Source organism: Rhodnius prolixus, unplaced genomic scaffold, assembly GCF_049639745.1.
Source record: "Rhodnius prolixus isolate KJV_2025 unplaced genomic scaffold, Rpr scaffold_2, whole genome shotgun sequence".
In the NCBI taxonomy this organism is placed as follows: Eukaryota; Metazoa; Arthropoda; class Insecta; order Hemiptera; family Reduviidae; genus Rhodnius; species Rhodnius prolixus.
The window spans coordinates 27,223,389-27,251,378 of record NW_027411592.1 but is presented as its reverse complement, the minus strand read 5'-3'; the positions used below and the strand labels follow the sequence as shown (position 1 = coordinate 27,251,378).

Here is a 27,990-nt window from a genome sequence, read left to right as displayed (position 1 = left end):
AGTAAAGATCTAGAAAATGTAACACCCAAATAATTAAAGTAGGAAACCACCTCCAGCCTAGAAGAACCAAAGTAAAATCTTCGGACAAGCGTTGATTCATAATGGGACTCAGTGCTCTACCTTGCATTTTTATAAGGAAACGTAAACATATTTACTAACAGTTCGTGCACATATAAATACCAACAATGAATAAGTATGAAACTAATCAGAGTTAACGTGAAAAGAGGAACCAACAGTAATTGCTAATACGGCTAGGTACTTTTTTAAGTTCTTTTTTCAGAAAGCCTTGGAGAGCGAAAAAGTATATTGATGGTAGAGAAGAAGTTAGATTATTTTTGTCTGTCTAATTCTGGTCCACATAAACTGCTTTACTCCACATTTTTTATTTATAATTTTAAAACGTTTACAGCCCATCTATCATTCTGAATGTCTGATGAAAGGAATGCCATTTTTAGAAAGAAAGGTTCCACCAAACTGTTCTTGGATTCAAGTACGAAATATAATGAATAAAAACGTAGTAGCTTTACCACAAGTTACAACTGTTGGAGCTATTGTGCATGTTTTAAAAAATACCAAACATAATGGATTTCCTGTGGTTGATCCAGACTTCAATTCTGAAGAGGTAAATGAAATTAAATTCTGATTAAGTAATAATACAAATAATATTTCAAGAATTTGAATATTCAAAAAGACTTACAGAATTAAAACTGAAGTACGTTTTTCTGAAAAACGAACAAATATTTAAGTTATATAAATTACTTAATTGGCATTCTCTTGGAGCTCTTTGTCCGCTGAGTAATCAAGTAATGATTGATAAAGGCTTTATTATTGTTAATTATTTACACATAAATCAAACAGCATTCAACCAAAATTTACCTCCAGCTGCCGGCCGTTAGATTTTTCTTCCCTAGAACCTTCTGATGCCTCACTGTCGGAGTGATGAATTGCCCATCACTAAACACTGTCCAGAGGCCGGCTCTGAAAAAGGTTTCAGGTGCCAATAACCTCAGAAATAGATACGTCTTAAATTTTTATGTATATTTACACTAGTTTAACATAATAATATTAATAACATCTTAACTTAATCACGGACAGAAGCATAGTTTTTTGTATTAATTAAAATAATGTACAATCCCAAAGCTTCAGTTGCGACTTTCCTAAACATCCCACAGTGCATTTATAGTGAATATGTTGTAAGAGTGATGTACAGTGGAGTCTATATTATTATAAGGAGGACAATCTTAAAAGTTCTCATTTTTTCACTAAACTTATCTCTCGATTTTACATGACAATTCTAATTTTATAAAAGTAGAAAATGGCACAAATGATTACAATGTTTTCACAGAGAAGATACTACCCTGTCACAAGAGCTGCTCAATAAATATTTGGTGCTAAAAAAAACAAACCTTTTTTAAAGTAATAATTTCTTGCCGACCCGTTTATAACCTAACAAACACACAATGGTTAGGCTACGAATGCTGACAATTGAACTGAATCTTGAATGTCTGTTGACTCATCAAGCTGTATGGCAAATTTTGTGTTTTGTTTAATTCTTTCCATTAATTGTTGAAACAGGTTCTCAGCAATTTTTGTAATCCTTTTACAAACTATATCACTTGATTATGGAATTTTACGCAGTTCATCTGCAGATCTGCACACTTTTTTCCATGTACCAACTTAGTAACTATAAATACTATGGGCTTTAGAAGTTCCTCACCAATTGTAAAATTAAAAATGATGCTTCATAGGACGCTAATAAGTATTTTTCTTGGACCGTAACATATTTTTCAAAACTTAGTTTTTCTTTTTTTGAATCTCTCAAAAGCTTTTCAAAATATTCGACTGTTTTATTTGAGTGGGTAGGTATGAGGTGTCATTCGATTCGTAATTTTATGCAGATGTGCCTCTTGGGGGTCTCGAGCTGCACATTGAATGGGAGAGGAGTTAGCATCATGTATGTGTGGCCCCCTCCAAAATTATTATTACTAATAACTCTGTAAATCTTAGTCCGATTTTGATAAAATTTAGCAAGAAGAAGTGGTTAAAGCTCCCCTACGTGACTTTAAAGTGCCATCTGCTCTTACACTACTAATACTACTACTAGTACTAATAGTACTACTGGCGCTAATGACCTCAGCTGTTGATGCGCAAAAAAAAAAAAAAAAAAAATAGTACTACTAATAGGAAGTACTGCAATCGTTCAAATTATCGACGCGTGAATAGATTTACGTCATTAAATTGACATTCGATTCGAAATTTTATGTGGATATAGCTTTTATGGATCTCGACATCTACAACATTAGAAACGAGTTTGCCTCACTTAAGTAAGGCCCCTTTTAATAATCAATCACCTTCGACGAATTTTGATAAAATTCGAGGAAGAATTGGTTTGAGTTTTAGTGCGTCACATAAAAAGTACCATCCTACTCTTACAGCTATTAAAGATAATTATTGCCATCGTGCGTATTTGAAGTTTACCTTTACCTTTTAGGGAGAAGTACTGCAAACACAGATTAATTTTTCTTACTCGTCTTAAAAGGAAGTGGTGCAATCGCAGTTGAATTTTCCCATTTATCTAATAATCTATAATAATCAAACTATTAATCACAAGTAAAAATAAATACGTTATAAAAAATAAAAAATATGAATAAAAAATTCATAAACCTTTTTAAAAAATGCTTACACCAACAACAATGATTTTATTTTTTTAATTTATTTACTTTTATTTTTTAAATGAAATCTTCGGTTTAAGTTCATTCTTCGATTAAAGTGATTGTTACATTATGTAGAAGTGAAGCGTTATTAATAATAGGTAATAATTAATCTGGGTTAATTAAAACTGTCCGGTAGGACATTTGTAAAAGGGTTGATCGTCAAAAACCTACGTTGAGACCCTATTTTTCTACTAATAAATGAAGTGGAGAGCTCTTTAAGGAGACTGCGGAAAATCACATTAGATCACCAAGCAGAGGACCGGTTAAACGGATTAACAATTTGAATAAACATAATAATGTTGTTTATGATTTCAACTGATTGAAATAATCAATACTTGAAATGTTTCCGTGCACCTAAGGACTTTTTTTCAATAATTATTGCCAGTTATTTATTTATGAATACTACTATTTCTTTACTTTGTCTGTGTTTTCCCGGTTATCACTTAGCTGTGTCTCCCATAGAGTGCAAGCAGGGATGCCCATGTTCTGGAGTATAATAATTTTATTACTCACTTATGATTTTTTATTTATTTATTTATTTTTTGTTTAGGAAGGAATTGACTCTTACGGACAGTTATTGGGATTAGTGTTAAGGAGCAAATTGTTAATAATTTTGAAAAATAAATTATATGGAAAGGAGTCTTTTCATGGAACTTTGAATATTCTAAGAAATCAATTCGACACGAATCTCGAGGTTAAAACTCCTTATTCATTTGAAATTATGTTTCTATAAACACTTTTCTAATTATCGTAATCTTAAAAGTTATGTTTAATTCTGGCATGTTTTAGTTAGGAGATATTAGATTTGTAAAAGGAGAAGAAAAGAAAACAGTTGATCTGGGCCGATTTATGAATCCATCTCCAATGTTTGTTCAAATGGTAATCTCTAGCATGATTTCATTTAAGCTTCGCAGAAGCGCGACTAAGTTGAATATAAAAAGAAAAGTTAAAAGCATACTGAGGTTTTTAAGGAGCAAACTCGTGAACTGCCGATTATTAAAAGATTGTGAAAGCCTCTCCTATTGAGGATGTATCCCTTCCACCTACAACACTTCTATCTTGTTCTCTTCTAAACCCCGCGGAAAATTCAACCTGGGAAGGCCCTCCAAAGCTGTTCCCTCTTCATTGCCTCCTCTATATAAGGAACCGTTTCGGAAAAAGTAGCTGCTTATCCCAAAATCCTTCCGATCCCTGGAAGATGTCTTCGAAGTTAAAATTTAGGCGAAGTAAATGACGAAATTTATAAACTTAGAATAGTTCATATTTTTTAGCAGAAAATGCGAGATAAAATCTTTCTAAGTTGGATCTACAAAAGTTAAAAACTTATACTTTGTGGTATGTAGAGGTAGTTTAGATTGGAATAGAACTATGGAGTTGGCCGACGGCTCGTCTGTAACAGAAATATCATAGAATTTTGACCAAGTCATCTTATAACTTTCTAATAATGTTAATGCAAGTCTTTATACCAAAATGATTAACCCATGGTTGGTCCGAAATGAATGAAAAATAAATTAGAAGGTTATTAGACTGCACGTAGATACAAAAAAAAAAAATCAGTAATCATTGTTTTTAGGTTTAACAATCAATTTTTTGTTTTAATTAATGGAGAATGCTGATATGAAGAATATTAAAGGTCTTCATTTTATAAACCGCCGCTAGGTAGCATGATAGTGCCAGTTACTTTAGGCTAACTTTAGCAAGAGAGTTTCATACCAAAAAGAAAGTGAAGTTCCTCAATTATCTACCCTTGGTATATTCTACTATATTCCATATTATTAAACGAACATCTGTGCTTAGTTCTATCTGTAACAGAGCTACAAAGTAATATAAGGAGTTACATGTACATATTCTTTTCTTTCCAAGTTTTATAAACTGCCAGTAGATAGTATTCAAGTGCTTTGCTAGTTCTTCTTTTCCACTTTTTTTTTATAAGCATTGTACTGGATTTTTAACTATCAAGATTTACCTTTAGTAAAATAATTAACTCAAAGTATTAAACAGAATAGGTGCTACTTTAATTGAGAGTGTTGACCACCAAACTTAGGAAAGTTAGACTTGGCTGCAGATCTTGGAGTGATTTCATTTTTGTGTTAGGAGAAACTTATACTAAGAGTCCATCTTTGATCGCGACATTTGATATGTAGTTGAAAATAATAAACCCCGTCTGAAAATGAGGCATTTCCATTTCAGAGAAGGGGTTATTTAGTGAGTATGGCACTGTACTCAGTTCGAGTCAAGCTGCCTGCACTTAGACTTTCCTTTCCTAGAGAGATGATGCACAGATGAGTTCGTTACAAGAAAATATTGTCCGAATGTTGCTAATGACCACTTTTATTTACTTTTAGTTACTTGATTGTAACTTGACTTACTTTTTTTTTAACAAAACTTTGCTAATTGTTTAGATGCATAAAATTGAATTTGTAGTTACCCAGAAAACATTATTGTCTTCTCTTAAAGGAGGTGCTATATCATTTCCTGATTACTTTTTCTCTAAAATTCAAAGGTGTGATTAGTTTAGGTCTCTACTAAGCTAGTGTTGAAGCTCGTTGCTTAATTAGTTAAAAAAATATGTCTTTCAACCGTCTCTTCGATGTAGAAGAAATCTTACACCACATTGAACCATCCTTTAATAGACTTGGTGTTTCATAAAAAAATTTTAGGAGTCACTTATATTGAACCTTTCCTTAAATAGTACTTTATAAAAGATGGCTTGGGCCACATATTTTTATCACATTAAAACTTTTCTTAACTGGCTTTATAACATTTGATGGGGGTAATTCCCATTAAGCTTAAAAAGTGGTTTTTGCAGTTTAGATAAATAGTTGTCTCCATTTTTGAGAAATCACCCAAAAATGAAAGACGATTCTATTTTGTTGCACTTTATTATGTATAATACATCTGTATTATATCAAATATTACTGCATTCTATACAATACATATGCCTCTTTGCCTGTCACACCAAAACGGCAAATCACATGAACTTTACATTGTGTATTTGTTTTAAGTACCAAACGTTGGAAAGCGCTGGAGTAAGAAATGCCCAGTGGAAGAGCCACTTTATCGAATCGATTTCAGGTGTTTTCTTACTTTGAACTTGGCACACCAAGTGCAATACTAAAAATTTTATAACTTAATTTTGAGAATTCAGCCAAGCGCAATTCAGTCAGGCTTTCTTCTAACTCAGGTCATTTCAATATAATGTACGATCTACGAGTATACTGAGTTACAATTTACATTCGAAATATATCTTGTTATAATCTGAATAGATTTTTTTCATTTTTTAAGTTTTTTTTTTAAAAGTCGTTTGTAATGATTTTGTTTAAATATTTTATACATTACAATGTGTTGATCTATCATTTTCATTTTAGATTGTAGAGATGGTGAGCAATTAATTAATTCTATTATGTTCAAATGAAACATTTTTCTTAGAATTTTTTTGTAAGCGGTTTTGTTCAGAACGGCTAAGCTGTTTCCTAAAGTGCCGTTTGGATGTTATCAACGTTTTCAAGCGTTTATGACTTCTAAGAATAGAAAATATCTAAATTCTGAATCGGGAGATTATCATCTACCCGCTAGTCAAAACGGATTTTTCTAGTTTTTGTAAGTTTCTAGTTAATTGCATAAAGATTTGATTTGAAATTGGATGCAATGGATGTTTAGGCCTTTAAGGTTGGCTTGCAACATTTTCTCTGATAAAATGTGATAAGAAAGTTCGTGTAAGTGTTCACTCCAAATTGTTCCTTTATAGTTAGTTATAACCTACATATAAGAACTAGTAAGCGTAATAATTAAGAGTCGAAATTCAATTTCCGTAATATTTGCAGGAGACGTCATTCTCCACAGTGTATGCTTTGATGGCCGGATTGGGAATGAGGCACTTATTGGTTGTGAATCAATCAAATGAGGTAAATATTACGAGTGATTAATTAAGTGATGGCTGTGCATTGAAATCTGAACTTTACTTCAGCAAGTTCACTTTTAGATTTAAAATTGTATTATTGCTTCTAATATTCGCACAAGTCGATAAGTTTCTTGATATTTATTGGTTAATTTCTGAAACATCACTTTTCCAAATATTTCGAAACTGAACATGTGCTTTCTTTAATGACTGATGTATTAAAACTGTCCGGTAGGACAGTTGTATAACGGTTGACCATCAAAAACTGCACGAAAAAGTGTAACGTTGAAAAACACCCAACTTTGACAATTTTTTTCTATTTTTCTATAAAAGATAAAATTCCCAAATTTTCTTTAAATCTTACTCCAAATTCTCCTTTATAACTATAATTTTTTTGCAACCACCCAGATCTAATAGGTTTCGAAAAAAAAGTTGCCGAAAATGAGCAAAAACGGCTTTTTCAAAAAATGTTCTTGTTCTTGTTCTTCTTGTTGTTCTTGTTGTTACCTTTTTTGTAAACAACGTAGCGCCTAAACGCGTGAACCGATTTTCATGAATGAGGTGTCATTCGATTCGGAACTTTATGTAGATGTGCCTTTTGGGGGTCTCGGCCCTGTACATCGAATGGGAGAGGAGTTAGCCCCCTTTATGTAAGGCCCCCTCCAAAATTATTATTACTAATTACTCTGTAAATCTTGGCCCTATTTTGATAAAATTTGGTAGGATGATAGGGTTAGGGCTCCCCTACCTAACAATAAAGCGACGATCTGCTCTTACACTTGTTAAGGGAAAGTATAGCAATCGTTTCAAATTATCGACACGTGAACCGATTTTCATGAATGGAGTGTCAATCGAATCGAAATTTTGTACAGATTTGTACTTTAAAAGTCTCGACGCTATGCCTCATAAGGAGGGGAGTTTGCCCCACCCAAATAAGGCCCTTTCTAAAACTATTATTACCAATATTTCTACAAAGCTTAACCCGATTTTGATAAAATTTAGCACGAAGAAGTGATTAAAGCTCCTCTACGTGGCTGTGAAGTGCCATCATGCTCTTACACCTACTAAGAGGAAGTGCTGCAATCGTTAAAATTATCAATGAGTGAACCGATTTACATCAATGAATTGTCGTTCGATTCAAAATCTTTGCCTTTTAGAAAGAAGTACTGTAATCGCAGTTTATTTTTCTTGCTCCTCTTAAAAGGAAGTACTGAAATCGCAGTTTAATTTTGCTATTTACGTACAAATACCTTCCTATTTTATATAAAAAGGCTTTCTCAAAAAAATTGTTATTGAGGATGGTTTGGGGACCGCAACTATAACCATTCTTTAAAAAGATCTCTCCAGTGGTAGTTACGGTTCCGATTTAACACCTTATCAGGTTATAATGATAGAATAGCTTATTCCAAATTTTAAAAAAATCCAATCTGTAAAGCAGATATGTAACTTTGCTAATAGACAAAAAGGAAAATCTGTCCAAAAGGTACAAAAATCTCCTTAACAAAAACTTACAGTTTAAAAAGTTAAGTATAAGGGTTGATTAAACGCCAAAAGGTACACAAATCAGCAAGTACCCAACATTTCATTAATACTTCATTGATATCTCCTTAACAAAAACTTACAGTTTAAAATGTTAAGTATAAGGGTTGATTAAACGCCAAAAGGTACACAAATCAGCGAGTACCCAACATTTCATTAATACCTCATTAATACTTAAGTAATTCTACTGCATTAATTTTCATTAATAAGTTATTTTTTAGATTTTATTAGATATCACAGACCCTTATGCTGGCCATTTTCGTCTACAAAATATATGTTCAAGTAGCACTGTAGATTGACTGTAATATCTAGTTATTTATAATAATCAAACTATTAATTACAGGTTAAAAAGAAAAACGTTATAAAAAATAAAATAAAAATATGAGGCTAAAAAATTCAAAACCTTGTTTAAAAAAATGCTTACACCAACAAACATCAATGATTTTGTTTATTTTATTTATTTTTATTTCTTAAATAAAAATCGTCGGTTTAAGTTCATTCTTCGATTAAAGTAATTGTTATTTTATGAAGTAGTCAAACGTTTATAATAATAGGTAATAATTATCTGGCTTTATCGCAAATAATATAGTTTTCTTCAATTACATTCTCCATCTAGGTGTTCTTCCCACAATGTTGTATATATGTAATATAAAGTAAATAAGATATGCATTTATTTAGGACAGCTAATTATTCCAGTATTTTACTATAAGTAAAATTAGGGGACTAAATTAAATTACAATAGAGAAATGAATAATTATTGTTTAATAATCTACTTGTTATTAACTGTGTGTTAATTGTGCTCACGAATATTTCGGTAAGACGAATTCAAGACAGTAGCCTACTCTAACTTTGTCTTTTTCTACTTTAACATGCATGTACGTATATGTGATTTATCATAATTATAACAAAAAAATAATATAAATGAAGTGGCCAGCATAAGGGTCTGTGATATCTAATAAAATCTAAAAAATAACTTATTAATGAAAATTAATGCAGTAGAATTACTTAAATATTAATGAGGTATTAATGAAATGTTGGGTACTCGCTGATTTGTGTACCTTTTGGCGTTTAATCAACCCTTATACTTAACATTTTAAACTGTAAGTTTTTGTTAAGGAGATTTTTGTACCTTTTGGATAGATTTTCCTTTTTGTCTATTTTACAAAGTTACATATCTGCTTTACAGATTTTTTTAAAATTTGGAATAAGCAATTCTATCATTATAACCTGATAAGGTGTTAACTACCACTGGAGAGATCTTTTTAAAAAATGATTGTAGTTGCGGCTCCCAAACCATCCTCAATAACAATTTTTTTGAGAAAGCGTTTTGAATAACATAGGAAGGTATTTGTACGTAAATAGCAAAATTAAACTGCGATTTCAGTACTTCCTTTTAAGAGGAGTAAGAAAAATAAACTAGGATTGCAGTACTTCTCCCTAAAAGGCAAAGAGGCAAAGATTTTTTAATCGAACAATTCATTGATTTAAATCGGTTCACTCATTGATAATTTAAACGGTTGCAGTACTTCCTCTTAGTAGGAGCAAGAGAATCAGCAACGTAGAGGAACTTTAACCACTTATTCGAGCTGAATTTCATCAAAATCGGACTAAGCGTTATAGAAATATTGGTAATAATAGTTTTAGAAAGGGCCTTATTTGGGTGGGGCAAACTCCCCTCCTTATGAGGCACGGTGCCGAGACTTTTAAAGTGCAAATCTGTAAAAAATTTTGATTCGAATGACACTTCATTCATAAAAATCGGTTCACGTGTCGATAATTTGAAACGATTGCTATACTTCCCCTTAACAAGTGTAAGAGCTGATCGCCGCTTTAATGTTACGTAGGGGAGCCCTAACCCTATCATCCTAACAAATTTTATCAAAATCGGGCCAAGATTTACAGAGTAATTAGTAATAATAATTTTGGAGGGGGCCTTACATAAAGGGGGCTAACTCCTCTCCCATTCGATGTACAGCGTCGGGACCCCCAGAAGGCACATCTACATAAAATATTGAATCGAATGACACCTCATTCATGAAAATCGGTTCACGCGTTTTGGCGCTATGTTGTTTACAAAAAAGGTAACAACAAGAACAACAACAACAAGAACAACAAGAACAAGAACAAGAACATTTTTTGAAAAAGCCGTTTTTGCTCATTTTCGGCAACTTTTTTCTCGAAACCTATTAGATCTGGGAGGTTGCAAAAAAATTACAGTTATAAAGGAGGGTTTGTAGTAAGATTTAAAGAAAATTTGGGAATTTTATCTTTTATAGAAAAAGAGAAAAAAATTGTCAAAGTTGGGTGTTTTTCAACGTTACGCTTTTTCGTGCAGTTTTTGATGGTCAACCCTTATATACTTCATTGATATTATTTAAGTAATTTTACCGCATTAATTTTCATTAATATTTTTTAAGAATTTATTAGATGTCACATACCCTTATGCTGGCCAGTTCATTCATAATAGTTATAATTGTGATAAAATGTATATTATATCTTCGTATAAATAGGTACTTTATTTTAACTCTATTCCAAATTATTCTTCTGATTCTGAAGTTGTCACATATACATGCATGTTAAATTAGAAAAAGACAAATTTAGAGTCGGCTACTGTTTAAATTTGAATCACGGAGGATTTAAAGCAATATTTCAGTCTTGAATTCGTCTTACCGAAATATTCGTGAGGACAAATAACACACAGTTAATAACAAGTAGATTATTCAACATTATTTATTCATTTCTCAATTGTAATTTAATTTAGTTCCCCTAATTTTACTTATGGTAAAATACTGGAATAATTAGCTGTCCTAAAAATATGCATATCTTATTTATTTTATATTACATATACACAACATTGTGGGAAGAACACCTAGATGGAGAATGTAATTGAAGAAAACTATATTATTTACGATAAAGCCAGATTGACTACTACATAAAGTAACAATTACTTTAATCGCAGAATGAACTTAAACCGACGATTTTTATTTAAAAATAAAAATAAATAAAATCATTGATGTAAGTTGGTGTAAGCAATTTTTAATAAAGTTTATGAATTTTTTAGCCTCATATTTTTTTATTTTTATAACGTTTTCTTTTTCACCAGTGATTAATAGTTTGATTATTATAGATAAATAGATATTACAGTCAATCTAAGTTAAATGGTGTGCTACTTGAACAAATATTTTGTAGATGAAAATGGCCAGCATAAGGGTATGTGACATCTAATAAATTCTTAAAAAATATTAATGAAAATTAATGCGGTAAAATTACTTAAATAATATCAATGAAGTATTAATGAAATGTTGGGTACTTGCTGATTTGTGTACCTTTTGGCGTTTAATCAACCCTTATACTTAACTTTTTAAACTGTAAGTTTTTGTTTAGGAGATCATGAGGTTGCTATAGGTGTGCGGTGGTTATATTATACTGTGGTTATAAAAAGCATCTGTTTACTTTTTAAGAGTTTTTTTTTTAAAGTCGTTTGTAATGATTTTCTTTAAATATTTTATACATTACAATGTGTTGATCTATCATTTTCATTTTAGATTGCAGTGATGGTGAGCAATTAATTAATTCTATTATGTTCAAATAAAACATTTTTCTTAGAATTTTTTTATTTGTAAGCGTTACTCATTAGTTGATGAGTTAGTTTACATAATAACCGAACCACTAAGGTAGAATATATTCTTGAAAAATTTGGTCTTGTTGGGAAACAAATATTTCCAAAATACAGTACATGTACAATGTGATAAATGAAAAACTCAGATTAACTAAAACCGGATAAAAGTCATTTTTAGCCAATCTGACAGCGCAAATTTTAAAAATTGTATGCTGAATATTCTATTGCAAATAGAGGTGTGAGTGAATGATAAAATAATTGCAACCATGTGCTACTTGCACCCACAGTTGGTATGAATAGTTTACCACCAGACTGAATGTGTCGCTTCTAGCCGAGGATGGTGTACGTTGGAATATTAACCACCACTGCAGAAGTTTTGTATTATTACAAGTGATGACACACAAAATTTACCCAAACTCCTTTTTGTCAATTGTATTGATGAATAAAAGAAGATCTTTTTGTGGTAAATCAGTTTATTGTCCCAATTTCTTCCACCTCACTTGCTATGGTGCTCCGGCGAAACAGGCAGAATAGAAGTTTTGCCAATCCAGCTTTGGGTAAGCTGAATCAAGTTGAATCAAAATTTACGAGTGCTGAGGCCGTAGAGGTCGATGCGCCAAAAAACAAATTAATAAGAAATAAATAAGGGAAGGGATTAGCTATGAGGTTAGCATACTGGACTCCCACGCGGAGGTCCCGGGTTCGAATCCAGCAGCTGACCCTTAGATTTTCTCTTCCTAGGAGCTTCTTACAGCTCACTGTCCGGTGATGGACAGTGTTGTCTGTAACGAGAGAACACTGTCCGGAGGCCGGCAGTGCACTGGAAAAAGCTCCGGGCGCTAATGACCTCAGCTGTTGATGCGCAAAAAAAAAAAAAAAAAAAAAAAAAAAAAAAAATAAGAAATAAATAAAAATAGTTTTTTGTACTTGCAAAATACTGGAATTTGGATTGCTTCTCTTTTTCAATTTATCTGGTCTTTTAATATTTTCGTTATGTGCAGTTCTTGGACTTAAATTAAATAATTAATCCAGAAATGTGGATGGTTTCTCCAAAGCTGATCTAAGCATTACAATATTCTATGAGTGTCCTCTAAAAAATGCAAAAGCTTTTTATCTCATGTCTTTTTTTTTTATAATTTATCGACAATTACCATTCATCCACTCATTTCGACCGTCATCAACTCATTCTTAAATTCTGTAACATGTACCGAAATTGCATAAAAAGAAATTTGTGGTAAGTTCAGCTTTTTTAATTTCAATTGATTATTATCTAAGTTATATGATCTCAAAAAACATCAAAGAACCGAATAGTCCTTGTGCATTGTAATCTAATTAAAGTATTATTTTACTGCATAGGTTGTAGGCGTAGTAACAAGAAAAGACATTGCTGTACACAAATCTGAAATTACCTGTTGCACTGCTGACACCGAAGTGGTTCCATTAGTTGATGAGTGAAGACTATACACCATATGATAGTTGATATTAGGCCTTAATAAAATAAATAGATTGTCTAAAAATAATGTTCTATTTATTTAATATAAATTAAAAATGTTTCTAAAGAATATGGTGGGGGCTAAAGAAGTAAGGTGTAACGTTCGCCAGGGAAGAGTGGGGTTGTAAATATTGTGTATATCGTAGCTACGGCTAACTGACGGCAGATACCTAATACTCGCGGACCCAAGTGCGTCGTGTGTTCTCCTGTTTCCCTTTGTTACGTTACTATTCCCATTATTCGTAGCTTTTCTCTCTCTCTCAATTAGTTCACCCAAATGAAGTTCTAAGTGCAGCTTTTTTTCTCAAACAAACTGAATCAGCTTAATTTATTGGTTTATATTCTCATGGATTCTGTGTGACCAGCACAGCAGGTAAATTAAAGTAATATTTTTTTCTAAAATTGAAAGTATCTTCTTTTATAAAAAATTATTTTTATTCACGTTTTTGTAGTTTGTAAAAGTGCAAAATCTATTCGAATGAACCGGTTGAAGTTGACAGGCATGTAAAATAATTGAATAACTGTAAATCTCATTTTAACTTTAACAAAAACTTACAGTTTAAAATGTTAAGTATAAGGGTTGATTAAACGCCAAAAGGTACACAAATCAGCTAGTACCCAACATTTCATTGATATTATTTTAAGTAATTTTACTACATTAATTTTCATTAATATTTTTTTGAATTTATTAGATGTTTCACAGACCCTTATGCTGGCCATTTTAATCTGCAAAATATTTGTTCAAGTAGAACACCATTTAACTTAGATTGACTGTAATAAGATAAATAAGATATGCATATTTTTATGACAGCTAACATAATTATTCCAGTATTTTACTATAAGTAAAATTAGAGGGACTACATTAAATTACAATTGAGAAATGAATAATTATTGTTGAATAATTTACTTGATATTACCTACGCGTTATTTGTGCTCACAAATACTTCGGAAAGACGAATTCTAGACTGAAATATTGTTTTAAATCCGTGATTCAAATTTAAATAGTAGCCGACTCTGCCTTTGTCTTTTTTTACTTTAACGTGCATGTACATACATACGATATATGTGACTATTCAGAATAAAGAGCATAATAAAGATAAATCAGAAGAATAATTTGGAATAAAGCTAAAATAAAGTACCTATTTAATTACGAAAATATAATATACATTTTATCATAATTATAACAAAAAAATAAAATATTATGAATGAACAAAGGGAAGGGATTAGCTATGCGGTTAGCATATTGGATTCCCACGTGGAGGTTCCGGGTTCGAATCCAGCTGCTGACCCTTAGATTTTCTCTTTCTAAGAGCTTCTTACAGCTCACTGTCCGGGTGATGGACAGAGTTGTCTGTAACGAGAGAACACTGTCCGGAGGCCGGCAGTGCACTGAAAAAAGCTCCGGGCGCCATTAGTAGATAGGATTTGCCGATTCTGGCACACCTAAAATACAAAATGGCGGCCATCCCCTCCCCTCCCACCCCTCCCCTCCCCTTTTTGACCAATCATCGAACTCGACGACCACTTAGGCCACGCCCCTACCCCCACCCCTCCCCTTTTTGACCAATCATCGAACTCGACGACCACTTAGGCCACGCCCCCTACCCCCACCCCTCTGCTTTTGACCAATCATCGAACTCGACGAGGGCTTTAGGCCACGCCCCTTCCCCCACCCCACCCTTCTTAATCGACCAATCAGCGAATTCGATGACACCCCTTTTACCCCCACTCCTTCCCCCACCCTTATTAATTGACCAATCAGCGAATTCGACGACACCTCATTACCCCCACCCTAGCCCTACTCCTATTACATGACACCTACCTTTTCCCCACCACCTCTAGGTCGTCGTATTCGTTGGCCTCTTAAGCTCCTCCTACAAGATGGCGGCTCTCCTAACAGCTGTAGTACACAAGATGGCCGACCTCGTACCAGCTGATGACCACAAGATGGCGGACCTCATACCTCCACCCCCCTCGCCCATTGATAGACAGGAGGGGATTTTTTTTTTTTAATTATTTTTACTTACCTGGGATTCGATCCTACAACCTTCGTACTGATAGACACGTCATCTGCACCAGTCGGCCACAGTGGTAGTCTCGCTTACTCTAGTTTTGAATGTTCTCTTATGTTTTAACTTAGAATTATTTTTTAAAAAATCTAACCCCCCCCCTTACCAAGATTTTTTTTTTTTTTTATTTAAATTACCCCCATTATCACAAAAATATTCAACTTAAATAAAAATGGATAACCTCACTTTAGGTAATAGAAAAATTATTTACTTACCCCCTCCACCTGGACTGCTTCCGTTGCTGATGACGCGACCTACACTCACTGAAAACTAAACCCGAACTGACACTTGGACTGCGATACTAGCATTAACCCCCCACCACAATTACGTCACACTCTAACTAGCCAATAGAATTGCATCTTTTTTTCCAAATGATTACCTCTCTGGACAGGTCTCTGTAGCAAGCCACCCCCTTTCCCTTCCACATCTTTTATCATACCTGTTAATTTATATATATGCCAACATAGCTGAACATGCTCCAACAAGTCTGGACATGTAGCCAGCTGTTTGAACAGGCAAGTAAAAATAATGATGACTCATACCATTTTCATATCCTCAACGAGCACAAACATGCTCCAACAAGTCTGGACATGTAGCCAGCTGCCTCTTTCGCTTTAACCGTTTTTTTTTTTTGTTATTATGAAGTTAAAAGTAAATTGAACTTTGAACTTTCATATATCTTATTATTATTTCCGTTTACCAACTATACAAACCTGTATGAACATATCATCGGTGTAGTCTCAATATGTGTGATTACCTGAACATGCTCCAACAAGTCCGGACATGTAGCCAGCTGCCTCATTCGCTTTAACCGTTTTTTTTTTTGTTATGTGTGATTACCTGAACATGCTCCAACAAGTACGGACATGTAGCCAGCTGCCTCATTCGCTTTAACCGTTTTTTTTGTTATTATGAAGTTAAAAGTAAATTGAACTTTGAACTTTTTAATAAAATATAAATAAGTTTTAATTAACTTTTCTTTATTTATCACATAATTTGTATATGGCTTAATATTGCTCAACTTGCATGTCTGAGCTTGCCCTGTTTGAATTGGTCAGTAGCTAACTGATGTCTCCCACCCTTGGGCATGACGTCACTTATTGTTAGCCAATGGCATTTCATGTTTTTACTAATAATCGATTATCATAATCGATTCTTCTGATAATATAAAAGTCGCTCCGAATTCTGCTGCGGTCATACAGTGTTTAGTGTTCTCAGTGTCAACAGCTTTTCCAGCATCTTGCCTTCTTTGAACTGTAAGTACTTTTTTTATTAATTTTCAACAAATATATATATATTCGTTTTTTTTTTTGTTTGTTTTTTTATTATTTCACTTCTTTGTATTTCATTTTTATAAGTTTTCAATTTTAATTTCATTTTATATAGTTAATTCTGTTTCTTGTATATATTTCTTTAGTAATATCTTAGTCTAGTTTATATTCTTTATTCATTTTTATTAGTAATTTTGAAATATTCGTGGTTTAAATATATATATATTTGTAGTTATTATTTTGTGTTACTCACTATTTTATTGATAATGGAGTGTCAATATTGTGGAAAAATGTTTTTACGGGGGGACTTTAAGGAACGTCATGAACGCGCTTGCGCCGCAAATGAGCAATCTCGTCAATGTCCAAATTGTAGAGAAAGGTATTCTTCTCGAAAAACGATGCTTGCTCATTTGCGTCGCTGCGGTACTGAAACACCAGTCATGGCAAAACGAGCTCGTATTGAGGCAGCTCAAGGCCATTTGTACGAAGTGGAGTCAGCCTTTGGGAGGACTCTTCGAACTTTTTTCCTTCCAAGTTCCGGGGCAGTAGACGCAATGGAATTTCTAACAGGTCAGATAGAAACATTGCGTCGTCTGCTTCAGGAAGTAATGGCAGACAGCGATTCTCCCCTCAAATATAACTTGGTCTTGGAGGCGACCTTTGAAAACATCAAAGGTGAAACTTGTGATCGCGCCTTCAAGACTAAGAATAAAGTAATTTATGAAGACTCCTCCATAGACGATTCTCTTAATGAGAGCTTCAAGAAGATTGTAGTAGAGATGGAGGAGTCAACACTAAAGGGGAGCGGCTGGTGCCTAAAAGAGTTCGACGGAGTCCTCTTAAAAGTAAATAAATTTACCCCTCTCGGCGGCTGCAGCTTCATTCCCCTTCCTCCTCACATTGCCAACAAAAAGGCTGTTATTAATGTTCAAAATACGGATGACCGGTGTTTTCAGTACGCGATACTCTCTTGCTTCATCACACAGAATCCACAACGCGTTAGTAAGTATGCTAATATAGAGCACAGGTACAATTTTGACTGCATTTCCTTCCCCACTCCTCTCCATGAGGTGAAAAAATTTGAAAAGTACAACAACATCACGATAAATGTTTTCACCCTTGGAGAGAAAGGAAACGTGTACCCTCTAAAAGTGGTAAAGCAGGAGAAGGAAGACCATCGCGATCTCCTTCTTCTGACTTTAGAGAATGGACGGAGCCACTACACTTACATTAAAGATTTTGATAGATTAGTCGTCAGTCAAATTACTGCGCATGGAAAAAGGGTATACGTTTGCAAGCGGTGCTTTACCCATTTCAACATGGATGGTGAAAGCATCGCCGAGCGGGTGAGGGAACATATGAAGTATTGTGGAGTAAATAGACCGACCCGGATTGTATTGCCAGAATGTAACGACGATGGGACCCCTCCAAAAATATCTTTTACAAAAATACAAAACCAAATGAGGGTTCCCTTCGTCGTTTATGCTGATTTTGAGGCAATTTTAAAAAAAATTGATACAAACGGAAATAATGTGGGTCGGTCACACACAACTCCCTACCAGAGCCACCTTCCTATGAGTTTCTGCACTTATGTAAAAGTTGCAGAAGACATACGCCATTGCCTTCCTGCCGATTTTCCTGCGGAACCTTACATCTATACGGGTGAAGATTCCGCAGAGAAATTTATGGCTTACATAAAGGCGGTGGCCGAGAAGGTGGCTCTGGTATACTCCATTAAGCGGCCAATGCTACCCCTGACACCATCTCAGCTGGAAGACTTTAAACGGTCCCCAAAATGTCACCTCTGTAATCTTCCCTTCAACAGAACCGATCCTAAAGTGGCGGATCACGATCACATCACTGGTGTGTATCGTGGTCCTGCTCACAATTCCTGCAATATCCTCTACCGCACTCCTCGTTTCCTTCCCGTCTTCCTCCACAATCTGAGCGGCTATGACGCCCACTTTATTGTTCGCCAGTTGGGGTATGACTCAAGTCGCATTGACGTCATCCCCAACAGTGAAGAGAAATACATCTCATTTAGCAAGCAAGTGGGCGCTCTAACCGTCAGATTTGTGGACACCTTCCGTTTCATGTCTTCTAGCTTAGATAGGTTGTCCAAGAATTTGCCCAACAATAAATTTATAGACACGGGCAAATTCTTCCCCGCCGACAAGATGGATCTGGTCGTAAGAAAAGGAGTGTACCCCTATGACTACACAGATTCGTTCGAGAAACTTAGGGAGACGGTTCTACCCCCTAAGGAGGCATTCTATAGCACCCTTAATGAATGCCACATCTCGGACGAAGACTATCAGCATGCCCAGTCAGTTTGGGAGGCCTTTGAAATTAGAACCCTAGGGGGGTACAGCGAACTCTACCTTAAGGTAGACGTAATGCTCTTATGTGACATCTTTGAAAATTTCAGAGATGTTTGCATAAGAGCATATTCGCTGGACCCTGCCTGGTATTTCACGGCCCCAGGACTGGCTTGGGATGCTATGCTGAAGTGTACAGGGGTACAATTAGATCTACTCACTGATTATGACCAGCTCCTGATGGTTGAGCGGGGCATTAGGGGTGGCATTTGCCAGTGCAGTCTTCGCTATGGTAAAGCTGATAATGCTTATCTGTACCCAGATCGAGATCCTCATAAGGAATCTAGCTACATTGCCTACCTAGATGCAAATAATTTGTACGGGTGGGCAATGTCAAATCCACTTCCTTACGGGGCTTTCGAATGGGTATCAGATCCGGATACTCTAGACTGGGGCAATATGCAGGAAGATGGTCCCTTCGGGTATATTGTCGAAGCCGATATTGAGTATCCGGCCGAGTTGCACGAACTGCACAACGATTTCCCCCTTCTCCCGGAGAATAGGGTGCCTCCGGGACAGGTTAATAAGAAATTGTTGGCTCCATTGACCAACAGGGAGAAATACGTTGTTCACTTCGTCAACTTGAGGCAGGCCATGGGTTTAGGTCTGCGGTTGGTACGCGTACATAGAGCGCTGCGATTCAGGCAGTCCCGTTGGCTTCGCCCTTACATCGACCTCAACACCCAAATGAGACAACAGGCGACCAACGACTTTGACAAAGACTTCTACAAACTAATGAACAACGCAGTATTTGGCAAATTCATGGAGGACGTACGAAAACGAACAAAAATAGAACTAGTAACTGACGAACGTAGAATACGGAAACTAATAGCGAAACCTACTTTTAAAGACAGGACGATCTACTCTGAGACGCTGACTGCTGTACATCTGGACTTTGAACAGATCACGATGAACAAACCAATCTATGTTGGGATGGCCATTCTTGATCTGTCCAAAGTCCGGATGTATGACTTTCACTACGCTACAATGCTGACAAAATACGGACCTGACAAACTAAAACTTTTATACACAGACACTGACAGCCTCATGTACTTAGTAAAGACGAAAGACTTTTACGAGGACATAACTACAATGATGGACGAATTTGACACCAGCGACTACCCAGACGGACATCCATGTAAAAACAATAGAAATAAGAAGGTGTTGGGGAAGTTCAAGGATGAAGCCAGTGGAGAGCCTGTCTCTGAATTCGTGGGCCTCCGCGCAAAGATGTACGCAGTACGCATCCGCGGCCTAGAGAAGAAGCGGGCGAAAGGGATAAAGAAGGCAGCCGTAGATAAAAAAATCACCTTTGATGATTATATGGCTGCCCTGTTCGAGGGAAAAGAGTTTACAACCACGTTTAGAACAATAATTTCTAAAGAACATAAACTCTTTTCCGTCGAACAGAGAAAAGTATCCCTTTCGCCCCACGACGACAAACGCCATCTAGTCGATCGTGTACATACTCTCGCCCATGGCCACTTTACCATAGCGGACTTGCCTGTGTAAAGTTGTGGATTTTTTTGTAAATATATATATTTCATATACTATGTACATGGTTACCTTGTTTAGAGTAGGTCTTTTTTTTTTTGTTCTAGTCAATCTTTATTTATTAATTTTTTTTAAACGTATTTTTGTAGATATTTTTTCCATATATTATTATTTTTTGTAAATATTTTTTTCTATTTATTATTAGTATTTAGTATTAAGTTTTTTCTAATTAATAGTTTATTAAAATAAAATAAAAAATTAAAAAAATTAATAAATAAAAAAAAAGGTGGTGGGTATTTTAGTTTAAGTTATTTTATTTTATGTAAATAGGATGTGTGAATGTTGGTGGCGGGTGTGTGAATGCAGTGTACATAGCTTAGTTATATATATATATATACAGAAGCGAGAGAGCGTTCCTTATTAGTTCCCATCATGCGCTTGATAAAGCAACATCACACCCTCTCCGTGCAAAACCTTGACGACAGGGCCTCTTCCAAGAAATGTTCCAAACACGGTCCGCTTTTCCCAAATTCCATTAGATGTTTAATATGTGGACCGTCTAATTGTGGGAAAACTAACCTGATGTTGAGCTTAATATACGATCCAAAGGGGTTGAGATATGAAAATATATATTTGTTTGCAAAGTCATTACAACAGCCCAAGTACCGGAAGCTAGCTCAAATTTTAGAACCTTTAAAAGATATTGGGTACTTTGAATTTGAAGACAATTCTCAAGTTCCCCCACCTAAAGAGGCCCTGCCAAATTCAATAATTATTTTCGATGATATAGCATGTGACAAGCAAGATAATGTAAGAGCCTATTTTTGTATGGGGCGCCACAGTGGAGTTGATATATTTTATCTAAGTCAAAGTTATACTAGAGTTCCTAAGCACCTAGTGAGAGAAAATGCAAATTTCCTAATACTCTTTCGGCAAGATGAATTAAATTTGAGAAGAATTTACGATGACCATATCAATTCCGACATGGAATTCAAAACTTTCAGAAAAATTTGCCACAGGTGCTGGAAAGAAAATAGATATGGCTTTCTAGTGTTGGACAAAGATAGACAGATTACTGAGGGAAGGTATCGAAAAGGTTTCGAAGCCTATATAATACCTTAACTATGTACTTGAAGATCATTGTTCATTGAGCCATGGAGGGGTCAACTAGTGACGTTGTAATGCGTGAAATAATCGAAACCAGAAAGGCGATTCAAGAAAAGTGTAATTTATTGAAGAGAAACAGAGAAGAGACCGATGAATATTTGAAAATGAAATATCAACCTTTATTGAGTCCATTGAAAGCATTGGTGGAAAAGCAGGAAAAGCCACCACTTGAATTAAAAGAATCTCCTAAACCGGAAGTAGCTACTTGTGAAACACCCCTTCCACCTCCAAAGAGACTAAAATTTCTGAGGCTGGAATCGGCTACAACACCGCCGTCAAGATTTACAAAAACATGGCATGAAGAACTTTCAACCCCAAAGCGACCGGAAGTTCTAAAGTTATCTTCTTCTGCTTCTGCTGAAGCAACCAGCCCGCTTCAAGAGGTACGAGAACAAGCACAAACTCCCGAAGGGAAGGAAATTTCAGCAAAATATTTGAAGGAAGTTGGAGAAATGTCCTCAAAATATATCAAAAAATTTATTAAAAATGAGACCAAGGACTTGGATATGATATATGGTGTAGTTTATGACGGCCGGAGATTTAGTATTGGTGACTCAGTGGTCTCCATCAGCAAAGATATTCTATCCGTTGGTGATAATACCTATTTCGGCACGCCAGGTCTTTTCGAGTTATTATTCTTGACAAATCCAAACTTGTCTATGGTGAAAAAGACGGATTATATCAATTACAAGAGCATACTGCAACAGACGAACGCTCATAGAGAAGGGCACAGCCCTTCCGGACCAATTAAAGTTCTGAACACAAACATGAAATACAAGAATGTGATTTCAAAATTGTTTTCAACAAAAAGAGGTGCCGGATATGTAGATCCTAACATGCTTGTAGATCGATTAAGAAGGTTACTTGGCACCAACAATGCCAGCGCGGAAATAAAAAGTATTGAAGCCCAGCTGAGAGATGGAGGTATAATAGCGTAGTGTGGTCATGAGCAAGCTTCATTTCATCATGGCCTCTGTTAAGGAACAGATTGTAAACGAGTTGCATAGACCAGCAAGAAGAGTGTTCAAGAGAAGAGCAGTTCTTCTAAAGGGCTTAGATGACCTATGGCAAGCCGACCTGGTGGAACTAATACCCTACGCTAGATTCAATAAAGGTCATAAATATCTGTTGACCGTGATTGATTGTTTCTCCAAATATGCATGGGCGATCCCTCTGAAGAATAAGTCAGCCCTGGAAGTGAGTCAAGCATTCGAGAACGTATTAGCCGATCGGAAGCCAAACAATTTGCAAACGGATAATGGAAAAGAGTTTTACAACAAGATATTTGGCAAGCTGATGAACGTGAACGGTATAAATCACTACTCTACCTATAGTAACTTAAAAGCTTCAATAGTGGAGAGATTCAATCGTACTCTGAAAGCGGCAATGTGGAAAAAATTTAGTCTCCAAGGATCGTACGAATGGCTAACCGGCATTAAATCGCTATTGAACAAATATAATAACACTAAACACAGAACTATCAAAATGACGCCGGCTTCAGTACGGGGAAGAGAAATAGAAGAACAGCTGTTACGTGAAGTATATGCGAAGAAAACTTTGAAAAATACCAGCATTCCCAAGTTCAAAGCTGGTGATCATGTACGCATATCCAAATATAAAGCGCAATTTGCTAAAGGCTACTGCCCTTCATGGTCTACAGAAATATTTAAAGTTGCTGAAGTGAAAAATACCATACCGGTCACCTATCATCTGAAAGATTATAAGGGGCAAATGATTGCTGGAGGTTTCTATCAAGAAGAACTGCAGCTGGCCAAACATCCCGACAGTTACCTAGTGGAGAAGGTTATTAAACGGAAAGGTGATAGAATTTTGGTGAAATGGTTGGGCTTAGATAATTCACACAACAGTTGGGAGAATGTTAAAAATGTTCATATATAAAGCCAGAAAAAAGTAACAACGATTTAGTTTATCATGAGACGTGCTAAAGATAAGAAGAAAAAGAAAAGGATCATCCCCACTCCTAGACGGATGGGTGGCAAATCTTCAAAATTGAGTGGAAAAGCTAAACGAATGCTGGATACGCTACCTCGCCTGCGGCTAAGTAATTTTGATCTAATTAAGTTGGCGAAATCAAATAAAATTCCTCATTTCAGAGGAGTATTCATGATTGATGAATTTCCAAAGAAACCATGGAAAAATGAACGAGCCATTTTTAATTTGGATAGCAGTGTTGGCAGTGGTACTCACTGGGTTTGTTATAAGAAGAGAGGAGAATATGTTCAATTCTTCGATAGCAGTGGTGCCAATCCCCCTGCTGAATTTGTCCGATATGTAAAGGGAAGTCGAATTTCATGGAACCGGAAGCAGTATCAGAAAGTTGGCACTAACAACTGCGGTCAGCTTTGTCTACTCTTCCTGCTGGATGTCTTATAAAAGAGAGGCTCACAACTGAAGTTGGCCATTTGATCACTAGACGGAGATGGGGTTAGACTTTAGAAGAGGCGATAAAAGGACAGTTGCTCTCATTCCAGTGAGAACAGTTGCCGAGCGAACATCGCTGACCAACAGCAGTATTCGATTTCTTCAGGCTGCAGGTTACTACGTTCTATCATCATCATGGAAGTGTTAGATTTGGAAGAGAAATGTCAGTTTGACAATTCAATCGAGTGCATAGAATTGCATTCCCATCACCCATATGCTTCTTCAAAACTACTGCCAGGCGATGAAATATGCATTAGTGTACAACATCAAGATCTATATACGCTACCCAGTCAAAGTTTGCTCTACTTGGAAGGCAAGTTTTTAAAGGAAGACGGCTCTGCAGTTCCTGTTTCATCCAAATTGGCCAATAATGCTTTTGCATTTCTATTTGATGAAATAAGATACGAACTAAGTGGAGTTGAAATAGATCGAGTAAAAAACCCAGGAATAGCTTGTACACTTAAAGGGTTGGCTTCGCTTAAGGCAGGCTGTCAGTATATTACAAACTGGGGCTGGTGCTATCCTCAAAGCGATGCTCTCAACATCACTTCAGCAGAAGGATGTTTTAATTTATGCATTCCGCTGTCATCGCTACTGGGATTTTGTGAAGATTATCAGAAAATTGTGATTAATGTTAAACAAGAATTGATACTTGTTAGAAGCAGACAAGATGGAAATGCCTATAAATTCAACAGATTGAATGAAGAACAAGCGGTGGAGAGGTGTAAAATTGAAATGGTGAAGCTTTGCTGGATGCTGCCCTATGTAACAGTCAACGAACATCAGAGATTGGCTCTTATGCGTCATCTTAAATCTGCTAAGGTATTTGCTCTAAGTTTTAGAAGTTGGGAACTCTATGATTACCCTTTGTTGCCGGCCACTCAGAGGCAAATCTGGTCAGTAAAGACATCTAGTCAAATGGAAAAGCCCCGATATATCATTCTAGCTTTTCAAACCGGACGTGCTAATAATGTGGAAAGCAACGCTAGTCACTTTGACCACTGTTCTATTTCAAATGTAAAACTTTATCTTAATTGTAAAGCTTTCCCATACGGCGATTTGAATGTAGATTTTTCCTCTAACCGTTTTGCCATTCTATATCATATGTATGCTTCCTTTCAAATGTCATATTATGGAGAACAAATGTATCCTCTAAGTTCTTTACAAAATTTTAAAGAGAAAACACCCTTAATAGATTGTTCTAAACAGTGCGAATCTATTAAATGTGGCCCGGTAGATGTTAGATTGGAATTTGAATCAAAAGAAATGTTCCCGCCCAACACCACTGCTTATTGCCTTATTATTCACGACAGGGTGGTAGAATATAATCCTTTGACAGGTATTGTACGTCGTATGGTATAAGAAGGCTTGAAGAGCTAGTTCAGTGTTCAGTATGGCTCAGACAGGCGTGCTGATAGCTGACTTCCAGTGCTTTGTAGACAGTGTAGGAGGTTATATTGTTAAAGAGCTTTCTCTATTAGACTATAATTTTCAATCAGTCAGACACTGGATATTCAAGCCACCTGTCCAACATAAACAATGTGAAAAAAGTAGAAGAACCAATTATTGGTTAGAAAATTATTATCATAAAATTAAGTGGAATGACGGGGATATTGAATATGAAATGATTAGAGATATTTTCAAGTTTATTGATTGTAATTATAAATTTGTGTTTGTTAAGGGTTATGAAAAGAAAAGATTTCTTTTACAAAATCTGTACAGTTGTTGTGTAATTAATTTAGAAGATTATGACTGTCCAAAACTTGATTCATTAGAAACAGCAGGAAATCATTGTATTATGCACAATACTTGTAAAGAGAAATGTACGCAATATCGAATTAAAGCCATCAATTGCTGGCTCAACAGTAAATTTGGTTGGAATGAGACGGAAATATTTTTGCCTTGAAGAACGAATGTGGTCACTGGCGAATGCATTGAGTTGCACACAAACCTGAATGTTGGTCACTGGCGGGGTGTAAAATCCCCGTAAACCATGAATGGATTTGTGCAGATTCTGTACAATGTATGAATGCGATTGATGCAAGGCAGCTAAAATTCCAACAACCATTAAAATAAACTGATTCGATAGCAAAACATTTCTTATTTATTTCACTTTAATGTACTAATTAGAAGTTAAATATTTTATTTGTATTTGAAGTTGATTTTTAAGTTTTTATATATTTTTCTGAGGTATATGTATCTTTTAAAGTTTTATTTCAATAAATGTATTAAATTAAATTATTGCTTTATTTTTCAAGTATTCCTTTTATTATTATAAAATTATTAAAAAAAATAAAAAAAAGTAAAAAAAAAATAAAAACTTCCTCGATGACCTCCACCTTGACGTGGTGAGGAAGCTTAAGGCGGAAGCCGAACTAAGAGGGGCGCATATCCAAAAATTATTTAGTTAAAAAAAAAAAAGAAAACACTAAGCTGCAGCTTGTGCACGTTGAGGATATGACAATGGTATGAGTCATCATTATTTTTCCTTGCCTGTTCAAACATGTTGTGCAAGCGTGTTAACATTTTTTAAAAAGTAAGTTTTTAAGTCTCCAAAACATTCAAAGTTTTATTATTTATAAAGCAATAAAAGCTAATAAGGGCAAAGTTCAGTTTCAAAAATATTGTTTTATCTAAGAAACATATATGAAGTTAACGGACAGGTTGAGTCCTGCATCAAAGGTGGGAGGTATGATTCACCTTATAGAGAGAGAGACACTTGCAAGAGAGAGAGAGGGAAGACAAGCGCGCAATTCTATTGGCTAACTATAAGTGACGTCATAGAGTGGGGGGGGGGACATCCGTAACGGTAGAGTAGTGAAGCTTGTAAGGTAATTCGTCATTCGTTGCCCACAGCTCGAGAGGTTAACTTCATACTTCAAAGGTAAGTAATAATACTTTTTTTATTGAAACAATATATTGATCATGATGTGATACTTTCATATAATATTCTTCTTTCAGATGTCTAAGTTGGCAAGCTTTTTGAATGATGTGAATACAAGGTCTGCGGGCATTGGCAAATTATCAGATCTAAAAACCGGATACTCATACGAAGTGAAGCAATTCGAAAGAATCAACACTAAATTTGGAGATGTTATCGTTGCCCATTTACATTATATTGGCCCGACAATGGACTACCCAACGAGGATCTTCCTTCCACGCAGATTTGCGGCAGTGATAACTGATGAAATGGTGGAAGATTACCAACAATCAAAGAAAAAACTGTTAATAATGTACAAAGGCTTTAATAATGGAAGATATGACATAGAATTTAAATAAAATTTATACTGTGAAATAAATGTTATTATTTTACTTGTATACTTCCGTTAAATAAAAATAAAATGTTTTAATTAATGTTTGTTCATTCTTATTTTTACTTTATACACTTATAAATAAAGAAAAGTTAATTAAAACTTATTTATATTTTATTAATAAGTTCAAAGTTCAATTTACTTTTAACTTCATAATAACAAAAAAAAAACGGTTAAAGCGAAAGAGGCAGCTGGCTACATGTCCAGACTTGTTGGAGCATGTTTGTGCTCGTTGAGGATATGACAATGGTATGAGTCATCATTATTTTTACTTGCCTGTTCAAACATGTTGTGCAAGCGTGTTAACATTTTTTTAAAAAGTAAGTTTTTATGTCTCCAAAACATTCAAAGTTTTATTATTTATAAAGCAATAAAAGCTAATAAGGGCAAAGTTCAGTTTTAAAAATATTGTTTTTTCTAAGAAACATATATGAAGTTAACGGACAGGTTGAGTCCTGCATCAAAGGTGGGAGGTATGATTCACCTTATAGAGAGAGAGACACTTGCAAGAGAGAGAGGGAAGACAAGCACGCAATTCTATTGGCTAACTAAAAAACGGTTAAAGCGAAAGAGGCAGCTGGCTACATGTCCAGACT

At 35.1% G+C, this 27,990-nt stretch overlaps 1 protein-coding gene and 1 long non-coding RNA gene across 20 annotated transcripts in view; one reads left to right on the top strand and one right to left on the bottom strand.

The window, feature by feature from the left end:
* Positions 1–27,990, top strand: part of LOC141449341 (chloride channel protein A-like) — a 134,267-nt gene that overhangs the window by 100,427 nt on the left and 5,850 nt on the right. For 13 of the 19 annotated variants that reach the window (XM_074118658.1, XM_074118662.1, XM_074118669.1 and 10 more), the window contains 4 exons: positions 410–622; positions 3,265–3,408; positions 3,504–3,593; positions 6,539–6,619. In XM_074118658.1, coding sequence (XP_073974759.1) covers positions 410–622; positions 3,265–3,408; positions 3,504–3,593; positions 6,539–6,619 — 528 coding nt within the window. Of the gene's footprint in view, positions 1–409; positions 623–3,264; positions 3,409–3,503; positions 3,594–6,538; positions 6,620–13,126; positions 13,291–27,990 lie in introns of those variants that run through there. The other 6 variants (XM_074118661.1, XM_074118671.1, XM_074118660.1 and 3 more) reach the window with 6 other exon arrangements.
* LOC141449347 (uncharacterized) lies at positions 476–1,850 on the bottom strand. The gene is made up of 4 exons (XR_012455470.1): positions 1,407–1,850; positions 877–978; positions 698–722; positions 476–614 (listed from the first exon to the last, which is right to left on the bottom strand). It is a non-coding gene; the product is annotated as an uncharacterized lncRNA (long non-coding RNA).